This window comes from Tenrec ecaudatus, chromosome 8, assembly GCF_050624435.1.
Source record: "Tenrec ecaudatus isolate mTenEca1 chromosome 8, mTenEca1.hap1, whole genome shotgun sequence".
NCBI classification, from domain to species: domain Eukaryota; kingdom Metazoa; phylum Chordata; class Mammalia; order Afrosoricida; family Tenrecidae; genus Tenrec; species Tenrec ecaudatus.
In genome coordinates this window covers 154,055,822-154,069,216 of record NC_134537.1, presented here as the reverse complement: position 1 = coordinate 154,069,216, position 13,395 = coordinate 154,055,822, and the positions used below count along the sequence as shown (strand labels likewise).

Sequence of the window (13,395 nt, the reverse complement as noted above, 5' to 3'; positions counted from 1 at the left end):
GACTGTGAGTCAGATTCTTAGGGGTCCAAGACGGCCTTGGGAAATCTTTTAAGGCTTCGTGCCAAAGGTGGTGGGTTGAGACTGAAGAAGGGCAAGAAGTTTGCTGAGCAGAGAGAGGAGGAGGCCATTCAAGGGAAAGAAAGCAGCCTGAGCGGACGATGCTGGAGGGAAGAAGTCCAATACCGGGCTCTGTAAAGTACTTGCTTTTTCCTAGCATGGGGAGTGGAAAGCCAGATGGATGGAATAGAAAGAAGATAGTGCGTTGGCGGGACTTCTAGCTGAGATGGGGATATGCATGTGTCCTGTCCACAGCAGGCAACTACTGAGGGTTTTAAGGGGCGCACCAGACAATGAGGTTTGTATTTCAGAAGCCTCACTCAAGCAGGTTCGAGTTCATGGAGGCTGGAGGGTGGGGTTTATGAATCTAGGCGAGACCCAATGGAGGCAGGGCAGTGCCACGGTGATCCAGGCCAGAACTGGATTTTCTGCATGAGTCACCCATTACCAGGCACACCTGAGCAATGGTGCTAACCATGAACCACAACCAAGAAGCACGGGGTAATACACCTGAGTCTCCAAAACTGTGGTTCATGGTCTTGACATCCTTTCCCGTGTGTGTGAAAGGCCACCCGCTTTTCAGTCAATTGGAACCAAGACATTCATCTCAGCTCTTTTGCTCCGCGGAGAAGCTGAAACGTTGCTGAGCTTCTCCAGGCACTTAGGAAAGGTGGTTTTCTATCACCTCATCATCTCTTTTCCCAATAATACCACCTCACTTCTGAATTTGGGGATTTCGGTAAATCTAGCCTTCTTTTGTTTTGTTTTGTTTTTCAAATAAGGTAGCCAGCCTGGCAGAGTAAACGACATCTCTTTTATCCATTCTTTCACAGCTTAGTAGCACTGACTCAATTTTCTCAAACTTCCATGCTTTTGCTCTTTCTGTTCCTTCTCCTGAAATGCCTTCCACCCTCTTGTCTATCGTGGTGCTTTGAAGTCTTATGGATACAGGTTCAAATTGCACCTTAGCCAGTCTTTAGTTGTATGATCTTGTGCCAGCGGCCGAAGCACTCAGCCTCAACTCTATTCACTGGTAGCCATAACCCTTACTGCTGAGTTGTCAGATGGGATAGAGATAAAGTGGTGACGTTCTGAGTACATGCCCAGCCCATATCTAAAAGTCACTATTCAGTAGCTATCATTATTAGGTTAGGCTGTTGTTGTTAAGGATGATTGACGCCATCGAGTCAATTTTGACTCATAGCAACCCTTTGTACGACAGAACCAAACATCTCCTCCCCATTGTTGCTATGTTTGGGCCCATTGCTGCAGCCACTGTGTCCATCCATATGATTAAGGATCATCCTCTACTCTGCTAATCCTCCATTTGCCAAGCATAAGGGTCCCCCCACCCCCCAAGATCTAGCCTCTCCTGATAAGTTATTTGAGACAAGCCTGGCCATCCTCACTTCTAAAGAACATTCTGGTCGTACGTCTTCCAAGATAGACTTGCTTGTTCTTCTGTCAGCCCACGATACTTTCAATATTCTTCCCCAACACCATAATTCAAATCCATTCATTTTTCCAAGGTTTTCCTTATTCATTGTCCAATTTTCACCTGCATGTGAGGAACTCGAAAGTAACCTGGCTTGAGTCAGGCACGCTTTAGTCCTCCAAGTGACCTCCTTGCACTTCAACACTGTACGGGGGTTTTGTGCAGTGGGCTTGTCCAATGCGATGTGTTGTTGGATTTCTTGACTGCTGCTTCCATGAGCATTGAATGTGGATCCAAGCAAAACGCAATCCTTGACAACTTCCATCTTTTGTGTTTATTGTGATGTTGTCTATTGGTCCAATTGTGAGGATTTGGGTTTTTTTACATTGAGTGCCATCCATACTGATGGCTGCAGTTTTGCATTTTCATCAGCAAGGGTTTGAAACACTTACTGGGGGAGATTATCGTTTACTAATTCATCTTCAAAGTGTGCGCACCTCCACTGAAGAGAACAAAATGAAGGACTGGGCCACTTGTATAAATATCTTTCGGTACCAGGATAATCCAGAATGGCAGTTTTCCTACCCAGATTCCTTAAACCGCACACCTGAGTGCCCTCTGATTTCCACATCCCGCTGTGGAATGAATTAGAATGAAGAGAAATGAATGAATTAGAATAAATTAGAATGAAGAGAATGCTAGCTAATCAGAGTCTTGGAACTCGAAAGTAAGAGCAAGACTATGCGGAGGTGCTTGATGAGAATGGCCTCGTTGCTTTTCCTCTGCTTCTGGTCTCAAACAGAAGAACCAGGCAAGAAAATGGCCGCTGAAACCGTGCCCAGGCAAGAGCTCGCCCGAGAAGTGGCAGGAGGGGTTTGGTTTCATTTCCGTGAAAGAATTGTTCAATGTCAGGGCAGGTTGCTGACAAAGGGTGTGGGATCTTTTTTCAGGACAAGATGAAAAAGTCTTAATAAGAAAGTATGTGATGAGATTGCCTTTCTGGCTATTTCACGTGTAGACTTGCCTACAGCCTGGGAGAGAATTTGTGCCTCAAGCCCATGGAAGGACTGAGGCCACGTGGGTACATTCTTCAAAACCGAGCTCAGTCTTCCAGCGGAGTGCCTACAGAACATAGTGCCTGCGGCAAATTAGTTTTGAAATGCCGAATGATCTCACAGTTGGCAGTGGAAATGGCCACGGCCAATAGAAGCTTCTCATTGGTGTCCCCACTCCCTCAAGGGCCTCTTTGGACACGGGCCCTGCCCGCCATCCTTTAGTCTCCTCTGACAAGATTGTAAAAGCTTCTGGCGCTGTCCTCAATCTAACAGTCTTGTCCGTTTTCAACTTCAACAGAGCATCTGTAATCAATTAGCAATTAATTTGTTTCAATTCTTCTTTTTACTATTATCAACAAAGGCAACATTTTTTAAAATTCTTTATTCCTCTGTACTAATACAACTATTTTCATGTCTGAGTGTTCTTTTTAGTCTTTATTGTCTACTTGTTTCTTAATTAGGCATCAAAGTAAAGCTGAAGTAGCTCTATTATCCTAGTCTGCTTTATTGTTAAAGACATGGAAGCATAAAGAAATCCATTACTATAGCCTGGGTAACACACTTACTAAATGGCAAAATCAGGGATGACTTCGAACCCGAAACTCTTTCCCCCACACGCTCCTGTGCTGTTGGCAATACAACCTAGGACGCAATGAGTGTAAGTAAAGTTCTTCTTTGTGCTTCGATTCTTACTTATTTTCAGTCTTAAGAGTAGCCTGGAATTGTGTCATCTGATGCTCACTAAAAATAAAAAGACACAAATAGTTTGTCAACTCTGAAGGCCACATTACAGGATGTTGTAAAAAAAAGTGAGAGGAGAGAGTAGAATGAATTGATATGACTAATCAACAATAAACAATATGTTTTCATTTCTAAACAAAACTGCAGCATCAGATCTAGATCAACCAAGAGCCCGCGGCTGATCAGATTTTCCAAGTCATTTTCATATCCCTTGGCTAGAAAACTATATTTCTTATTAATCATCTCATTTCATATCTTTGTGAATGGCAAGTAGAACCGGGGGCCTGTGCAGGAGGTGTCAATGTGTTGTAACTCGTACAAGGGGAAGCAGAAAGCATGTCCATTTACTTTATAGGAAGGGTATGAAAAGAGATGCTTGCCTCTCCATCTGGGCATCAACGCCATGTGGAAAATGGGTCCAGAGGATGAGCTCTCCAGCCTTTGAACTGCCAGTCATTCTCATCCTCCACCAGAAGTTCAAGGAGCAGGAAGCGAACGTGGGGAGGCTTTGATCAGACACAGTTGAGGGATTGCCAACCAAGGACTGCTCAGAACTCCCACTTGGCTCTTCATCAGGTTGGAACTGATCACAGCCACGGAGCTAATTGCATTCATTTGCTTCTCTCCAGGCAGAATGGGGAAGCAGAACAGCAAACTGGCCCCTGAAGTGATGGAGGACCTGGTGAAAAGCACCGAGTTCAACGAGCACGAGCTCAAGCAATGGTACAAGGGCTTCCTCAAGGACTGCCCCAGTGGGCGGCTGAACCTGGAGGAGTTCCAGCAGCTCTACGTGAAGGTAGGTGGTTTCTCCATCTCTTTTGCCTTTCCCTCGGGGTAGGGAAAGTCGTCGTCAAGAAATGTAGTTTCACATGGAAGGATAACTCTAAGTAAGTAACCGATTTATTGGAACTCTGGCGGGTTTCCACCCACAGGAGAAACATGGACATTCACAAAAGTCACATGGATGAGCTTTGCTGCAGAGATCAGCCAAACCATTTTGATTTTAGAGTTAACACAAGAGCGATTGTTACATCAGAACACAGTCCGGAGGATGACGGCCTCTGGTGAAACTCTGTCCTGCAGGGCTGCTGTGTGTCTGTACTGGCTCAGTGGCAATGGGGTTTGGCTTGTTCAAAGTGTCTGCATCTCTATCAGCTAGAGAGAAAGCGTGCATGAGGGCCTTTGCCCATGAAATGCCCTCCCAGCTGTTGATAAGATCCCAAATGTCCACACCAACCCATTTGGAAGGGTGTTCTGGGATATCTGGGTATCAGTGTCCGCATTGCAAGCCCAGCAGTGTGTTAGCTAACCCCACCCCCACCCAGCCCCCGGTATTAAAATAAAGCCAGGCCTTAAAAGGCCAACATTAGCTTGCAATGGCATTGTTTCTGTTTGTGTGAATTTACAAGTTGTGTTGGTTCTAGATTTGGCACGCTATACGATATTTCATTTTGCCTACACTTGTGGAAGGAGTACACTTTATCACTAATATTAAAAATAGAAAATATTGCTTTCCTCGTTTAATTGTAGCAAGTGTCCCTTTGAGCAATATAAGCAGCCATATGTGGGAGGGGAGGGGATTGCATAGCTTGTTGAGCATTGTTATGCTCTCTTAAAGTTCAACATTTCTATGACACTCTTGCTCACATGCAAGAAGGAACTTGTATAAGAATGTGCATAGCTGTACTGTTTACAATTGGGAAACTTGAAAATGACCCAAATGCTCATCAAAGAGAGTGTCAGAGAAACCGTGGAGAGACTTCGTAACAAATGGTACTAGTAAAAGTGGAAATCTATTTGCAAAATAAATAAACAAAATGATAGAGGATCCATACCTCACACTGTACACACAAATACACTCCATGTATCAAAGTTCTAACTGGTCAAACTAAACTTACAAAGTTCCTGGAATTATAAAGAAGGGTGAAGCGAGGGGTTCTCATTTTTGGATCAAGCACAACTAGAAATGCACACGTGTAGAAGATAACTAGATAATTGGAACCTCCTGAAAATTAAATACGTATGCTCATCCTTATGGTTTCCCCAAAGAGTAAAAGAAGAGAACCTACAGATTGGGGAGAATCTGGTAAAAGCACAGCTGACAGGGTCTAACCTCTATAGAAAACTCCAGTAACTCCACAACAAAACGACAAGCATATGAGCAGATACTACAGAGAAAATATTCCGGCAGCTGACCAACACACGAAGAGAGACGCATGCATCATTAGCCTCTACAAAGATACAAAAATCAAAACCACAATGACATACCATCTCACGCCAGTGAAAATGACAATGATAAAAATAGACAGCAAGTGCTCATGAGATTGTAGGGAGATTAGAATGTATGTACTATTGGTTTGATTGCAAAATGGTACAACCACTGTGGAACACGGCATGGTGCTTTCTCAAAAACCTAGAACTGGAACTACCTTGAGATCCAATGGTCTCCCTGCCGGATACCTATACCCTAACGATACAAAAGTAATGACACAAATGAATGTATGCATACCCGTGCTCATTGTAATAGCGTTTTTAATAGCAAAAGGTGGAAACAACCTAAGTGCCCATCAGTGATTGAGTGGATAGACAAATTGTTGTACATACGTACAACGCAATGCTATGCATTGATAACAATAATGCTCAGTTCATGAAGCATCTCATAACATGAACTAATCTAGAGGATATTATGCCAAGGAGGAAATAAGTCACACACAAAAGGCAAATATTGCATGAGCCCACTTTTATAAACTGTCACAATAATAGGAATACACAAAGAAACAACATTTGTTTGTCTTTTATGGTTACCAGGAAGAGGAGGGGAAGGAGGGTGGTCTTTTACTAGCTAGTAGATACATGATGATTCTGTTGATGACTAGCCAGTTTACAATATGGGGAGGCCAATGCAACTTGACCAACAGTAAGACACTGAGCAGTACCAGGAATAAGGCAAAGCTACAATCCATACGACAGCACAATTCTGCAATAACAGGAATAGCAAACCAATAAGGTATAAACTATATGGATGTGGGAAGGAGTAAGAGGGTACACTCATGAGTATATGTGCTTCATGTATATATAACATATACAGGACACAGTAATGGGCACTTCGTAGTCCATCCCACTTTGAGGAATTGAGCTACTATGTTTGAAGGCTCAGGGTCATAGTCACATAGGACAACTAAGTCAATTGGCATAACTTAGTTCACAAAGCTAATGGTCTGCATCTTAGTGTGTTTAACAGTGAGTAAAAGCCTGTGAGTAGCCATATAAAATACAACTACTGGCCATATAAAGCCTGTGAGCAGCCATATAAAATACAACTACTGGTCTCTTCCTGTCTGGAATGAAGAAAAGTGAAGGAAACCAAAAATTCTTAGGAGAAATTGGTCAAGTGGACTCCTGGCCAATGTAAACCACATATTCTTCTAGCCCCAAACCAGAAGTAGATGGTGCCCGACTACAACTACCAACTGTTCTAACCAGAAACACAGCACACGGTCCCAGTAAGGGTGGGAGCAAAATGTAGTCAAAAATCCAATTCATTAAAAAGAAAAGACCAGACTCACTGTACTGATAGAGACTAGTGGAATCCCTAAGACCATTGTTCTTTTAAATAGACCTTTTTAACCTGGAGCTGAAATCACTCCCAGATTAGTAGATTAGTCTATAAAATAAACAATTATTCCATGAGGAATCAACTATATGAGACCGAACAGTCAACATTTGTACCAAAACAAAGAGAAGAAGGCAAGGAAACTGGAGGGACAGGATCAGGGCAGGTAGGTGGCAATGATGAGCATGTTGACATATTGCAGGGACTGTAGCCAGTGCTACCAAGCAATTTGCACATGAATTACTGAATCTAATTTGTAGTGTAAACATTCAAACACAATCAAAAAGAAAAGAAATTGGTGGTCTATTCCCACAATAAAGAGCTATGCAGTAGTTGAAATGATTAAGTACGGTAACAGTAAAACATGAAGTGCAAAAGATGTGCCCCAAACTATTTTCAATTAAATACAAATAAGGTGAAAATAACATTTATAGGCTTATAACTAAAGGCAATAAAAACAAAGCCATGAGGAACATAGAATTTAGCCTGAAGGAGGCCCCTGGGGAAGAGACAGAACATGGAATAGGTAAGCTGTATATTGTTTTCAAGTTCATGACCGCACTTGGGTGGTGGCTTTTCCTGTGCTGAGTGTCTCCTTAAAACCTGACCAAGCAACTCAGTCAATAAAGGAACAGGTCCTGCCTTGACCACTGATGGGTGCCAGTGCCCCAGGATGATGGCTAGCCAGTGCTGTGTCCTTGAAATCCCCCACAGGTGTTTGTGACGCTGTGTTCTTGAGTGCATGCCAGGCACACATATCGTTGCATATGTGCATTTGATAACGTCATGTGACTTTCTAAGATGATTAGAATGCTTAGTTATTAAGTGTCGAGATCTTTTATATGGAAATGCTAAGAAATGCACCTATTTCTCAATGCATACAAATTGCCTATTCAAAGAAGTGAGGTTGTATTTCCCAGATTATTAAACCTCTCTTTATAGTTTTCAAAGTCATATATTCTGCCATTGTATCGCCCAGAAATCAGCCTGCCCCTCAAAACCATCTTCACTCTCTGCCTGTAGGAGAGTCGACACAAATGAAATTTGTCAGTGCCATGTTGATATTTCCAAAGGTCATGCAAGCTGTCACTCTGTGTTTGAGAGAGTTCTGTGTGCCGAATTCCTTGCTTTGTGTTTAAAATGGGAGGCGTTTTCCTTTGAAGCAAGAGCTGAAATGCAGGAAATGAGGTTTTCATGTATATACTGGCAATATTGGCGCTGCGAAAACACTGACCTCCACATGGGGGACCATGTAAACACTGTGCGTGCCTTAGCACTGCATGTCCCAGTGGCCGTATGAGCGTCACAAGCACCCGGCCCTTCACCTCACCACCACAGCCCAGAAATGAAGAAACGAACTTTTGTTTCGAGCAGAGGCTATGTGACTTTCTGGATTGAGTTTCTATTCCTGGCCGCCTCATCTTTCAGCCTCTTAGCAACCATCCGTGTCTGCCTGGCCTGTGCTCTTGAGTCAAAGCGCCAGAAAGTGGACAGTGTTCGTCTGTTTTCCAATTGTCTAAGGACATACAGAAAGGAGAGCCACAGAGGCCATGTTCCATGTACATAGGCCAGGAAGCAAGGAAGGAAGGAAGGAAGCAAGGAAGGAAGCAAGGAAGGAAGGAAGGAAGGAAGGAAGGAAGGAAAGAAGGAAGGAGCGAGCAGTTTTATAGGCTGAGAAGGGAGAAACCGGCAAAGGTGTGGGTTATGTAATAGGACCCTATGGAAATAGGAACAATTTCTTTCACTCCTGCGAAATGCAAATATTCAGCAAGACGATCCTTCTCCGGTGAAGACGCACTTTCCGCAGTTCCCTTCGTTTTCACTATGGCGCTTGAGGCTGCAAGGCTGCCTGCGCCCGCCCTCCTGTGAGGTTGGTGCACCAAGCTGCTTCTAACTCCAGGAGAGTCCCGTTCTGAGGAGGATGGCTGGCGGAGAGTAATGCGGAGGCCCTTTGGCATCCCCCATGCAAGGCAGCGTTAGAAGTCACTATGTATCTGAAATGGAAAGGTACTCCTTCCCTAGATCTCCGCTTAAAAGTGTGTAAACTGAGACCCAAGAAAAGACAATTTTCCCAACCTCATAGCAAAGAGTAAACAGCTGATGCGCATTAAAGAACAGAATAGGCTAGCTCTCACGAGATCACACAGCTGTGCGTCGTCTCCATTGGAATCCACTGCCTGTTGTCTTCCTTGAAGTAGAATGATGAGCCTTCTCTGTGGTCTTGGGTTGAAAGAGGCCGTGAACTCCTTCAGGCCCTCCTTCTCAAGACCAGAAGCTCCGAGCATCACACACATCCTGCCGACTCAGGGTCCAGGCGCCGAATTATGTAACAGCCATGAAAACCAGGGATGAAACCTGAAGATGTCTTCACCGAGATGGGAAACAGACATTACTGAAACTAAAGGGGAAAATGAAAATGTTTCGTCCCTCAGAAATATCAGCGTACTTTCCTGGACCGACTAGTCATTCCGGAAGTATGGAACCCATGGTATAGTTTAGTGGACTTCTACGTATTTGAGCAGTCGTTCAGCCTTGCAATAGACGACATCTGTGAGGTGGACATCGTCCGCCCCTGGGTAGTTCCACCAGTGCATGTGCTAGACAGTGAACCCCAGCGGAATTAACTCCGGACAACTTCAATCTTGTTTCTGATTTTCATCCTGTTGCTCATTGCTCCGGTTGTATGTTGATGTATAATATATACTGAAAACTGTAATCTATTCTAGTTATCAATTATGCAGCCCTTTTACTTTGAGTAAGTGAAGGGTCATTTGCATATCGCAGTCATGAGTATCCCACTAATCTGGATGCTGCATTCCTCATATAATTCAACTTAAATTGGTGAAAGTAGACAACGATGACAAGCTTTTTCTGATTTTAAACTATACAGCATCTCTCTCCTTGTTCTGCTCAAATGACTGCCTCTTGGTCTATGTTTTGGGTCCAGAGGAGCAGAGTTAACTGCTCTGGAATGTCCATTTTCTCTAATGTTATCCATAATTAGGTATGACCCACAAAGTTGAATGCCTTTGCATAAGTCAGGAAAACACAGATGATGATCTCTCTGGAATTCTCTGTTTTCCTTCATATTCAATCTGATATTGGCAATGATATTCTACATCCTCTTCCAAAACTGGCCTGAATTTCTGATAGTTCTCTGTACCTTTCTGTGCCTCTTGAGTTCTTTGTCCCCCTTTCGGCAGCCGATCATTTCCATTGTGTGCTTTATAGGAAAGCAGAAGGCAGTGAATGTGATCTTGGTGCTCCATCCCGGCCACCCTTCTTTTCCTAAGAAGTCTTCCTTGACCATCTCAACTCTCAAAGTCCGAAGAGCCTCTTCTTCCTCTGAGTTCCCATGACCTTAGTTTGGACCCCTTTAAGCACAGATTTTCTGTAAGCTTTTCTCACTTCCTCACTAGGGAGAATCATTTCTGCTCCCTTCAGAGAGCTGTGCACTCCTGCAGGTACTTTCTGAGTGCAGTGTGCTTCAGTCACAAGAGCTACGTGTAACTCTCGCTGCCACCGGTCAAGGCCTACTCATAGCCACCCGATACAGACCCTACAGAATAGGGTAGAACATCCCCTCTGAGTTTCAGAGACTGAACTCTTTACGGGTATAGAAAGCCTGCCTTTCTTCCCTAACAGCAACATATCAGCAGAAAGATCTCACCCCCGTAACAATTTCCTATAGGAAAGGGGAGAAGTGGCTCTCTGGGTTTCTGAGACTGTGACTCTTTAGGAGACTAGGATGCCGCATCTCTCCGGTAAAGGGGCTGGTGGGTTTGAATTGTAATTAGCAGCCCAACATGTAACCCCCTGCGCCACCAGGGGTGGGAGTGACAATCCTTTCTGCACAGCGAACAATTGCCCAGGTGTAGCTGCTTGCTCTCAGGCGTCGGGGCCTGAGAGGGTTTCTGGAAGCGACGCAGCCCTAGCTCTCAGACTGTGGCATCGAGAGTTTGCTTCCCATCAAACATTTTATCAAAAGCCATTGTGACAGACAGGGCTATTATCTCTTCTCAACATCTGATTCGAATCCACTTTGAAAATAAAACCCTTGGCTCAGACAAAAAGATTTCTGAAGGATGGGTTTTCAGGGATTCAGATTAGACTTGTTAATAACAGGAATTTAGGAATAGGTGTTATTAGAAATCTGTTGGGCAGCGCTATATACGGAAGCATTTTCATTCCTTAGGGAAACAGACATTACATAAGATAGAAAATGTCATCCTGATTGAGCGGGCGAGGACGTCTGCAAGTTTTAGTGAGAACCCGGGAATTCATTTCCATTCGGGATGTTTGCCAACATGAGCGTAGTAACTGCACTTCAATTTGAATTAATGTGGAAATCCAGAGCAGGATTCTAAAATCTTGAGGAGAAGATGACAGTAAACTCACAGTTCTGGGGAAAGAAAGTTCAAAGTGAAGCTCTCCAGAGGAAGTTCGTTCATGCCAGTGAGATTGCCTCGGGGAGGAGCGAGCTCCCAGGCTAGCTTGTGTGGGAAACCTAGCTCTCACCGCAGTGGGGTGAACAGTGATAACCTTCCCCTGTCGGAAAGGGTGTGGAATGATCTGGGATGGCTCTCGCACCTTGGGATTTTACTTTCCCAGGAGAGGGCAAGTGGTCAGTTAGAGGGACACCAATGGCCACTAGTTATGACACCCCAAAGGACTGCTATTAGAAGACACTTCTTTGTCCTCAGGATAAGGTTAGGAACGGAATCCTGCAGGGGGGTGTGTTGGGGGCAGAGGATGTTGTCCAGCCTGGTCCGTTCCTTGCTTTCTCCAATAAACATTCCAAGAGTTGTTTCCTATGCCTGCCCCAGCCTGACTCAAATCAAACACCCAACCGGTTGCTGTCCAATTGACTCAAACTCATGACAAGGCTATGTAGTAATACAGAATAGAATTTTCCAGAGCAATGGGTTTGGGCTGCGTTAGGCTCCACTCACCCTGCTCCAGAAAGTTGTCAATGACTAATTTGGGGGGAGTAAGTTGTCAAGCATTTTGTCCAGACTGTCTCCGTGTGACCTCCAACCTCAAGTCTCTGTTAACAGCCAAGCTCATTAATCATTTGCCTCACTTAATTACTCAACAGTCTGCTTGTAGGGTGTTAGTCTGGGTGGACTAAAGAAACAAATTCACGGTCACGCATATGTGTCTAAGAACGAGCTTTCTATAAAGAGTAATTGTATATTGAGAAAACACCCCATCCCAATCCAGCTCAAGTCCATAAGTCCGATATCAGCCAGTGTATAAGTTCCTCTTCAGGTTCACGCACGTGCAAGGACACTGAGTGCAGGAAGATCACAGACCAGTGGGTGGAAAGTCTTGGGAATCCAGTGGTGGGGGAAGCATCTCAGTACTGGCGTGCGTCTCCACGTGGCTCCTCCAGCTCCAGGGCTCTGGCTGCATCATTGTTGCTCCATGTACTTGTCAACAGGAATGTCTGAGAGAGAGAGAGTGTCTGGCCTCCAGTGAGCTATTTATCTCCGTTGCACCTCCAAATGAAGTCATCAAGCTGTGACCTGATTGACAAGCTAAGCGCCACCCCTTCATTCTTAGTATTATCAAGTTCATACAAGATTATGTAACTACCACATAGGGGCTTACAAGGAGGGGGGGGGAGTAGTCTTATTCTCCTGTTTATTAGAAGAACGAGCCATTACAAATTGGAAATAGAACCAAAGAGGAAAGAAGGCCTCATTTCCATCACAGGACTGGCCTTGAAGACATAAACTCTGTCCTGGATCTCTAAATAGAAAGTTGCTTTTCATTATTGACTTTCCCTGACCCTTTGCCATCTGTGAAATGAAATTGGATTTGGCATCTCAGACCACCTTGCGTTGTCGCTGGGGCAGACTGTCTCCCCTTGGTGTGCGAGTCTTTGCCACCCTCCTCTCCTGTAGCCCAATGAGCGTCTGGCTGCCGAAAGCCCTCTGCATTATTGATGATTCTCTCTGATGTCCCCTTTGAAGGCTTCTCTCTGAAGGTTGTCAGGGGAACTTGTGGTCCCATCATTGCATCTCCGCTGACTTTGCTGTGAATCTGATCCTGCACGGAGCTCTGAGTCTGCTTTCCTGTCAGAAATGAGACTTGGCTCTGTCATAACTGGGAGAGACGTGGGGGAGGTCAGTCTTAAAATAGACTTAAGTCTGTGTATCTGAAATGTCCAAGGGCCTCATTAGCTATATGGGGAATCACTTTATAAATAGTAATCCAGAAAAGCTATTAGCAGTCATCCACCATCAACAACAGCTAAGTGATGTCTGTATAACAAGTCATTAGGCAAAAGCTGTGGGGGTGTGTTATTTGAATCAGAGCCTCATACTTATTTATTTATTATTTATTTTTGGTGGGGTTTTTTGCCTCATACTTCTTTAGAGGACCAACAATTTAAAAGAAAGTATAGCAATCTATGTAAATACCTCAAAGATACTCGAAACTCTCTGCCATCAAGTCAATTCCGACTCATATTAACTTGGTAGACTGGA

At 44.2% G+C, this 13,395-nt stretch overlaps 1 protein-coding gene across 1 annotated transcript in view; it reads left to right on the top strand.

The window, feature by feature from the left end:
- Positions 1 to 13,395, top strand: part of VSNL1 (visinin like 1) — a 134,303-nt gene that overhangs the window by 64,873 nt on the left and 56,035 nt on the right. The window contains exon 2 of the mRNA XM_075555819.1: positions 3,918 to 4,084. Coding sequence (XP_075411934.1) covers positions 3,923 to 4,084 — 162 coding nt within the window. The 5' untranslated portion in view covers positions 3,918 to 3,922. The remainder of the gene's footprint in view (positions 1 to 3,917; positions 4,085 to 13,395) is intronic.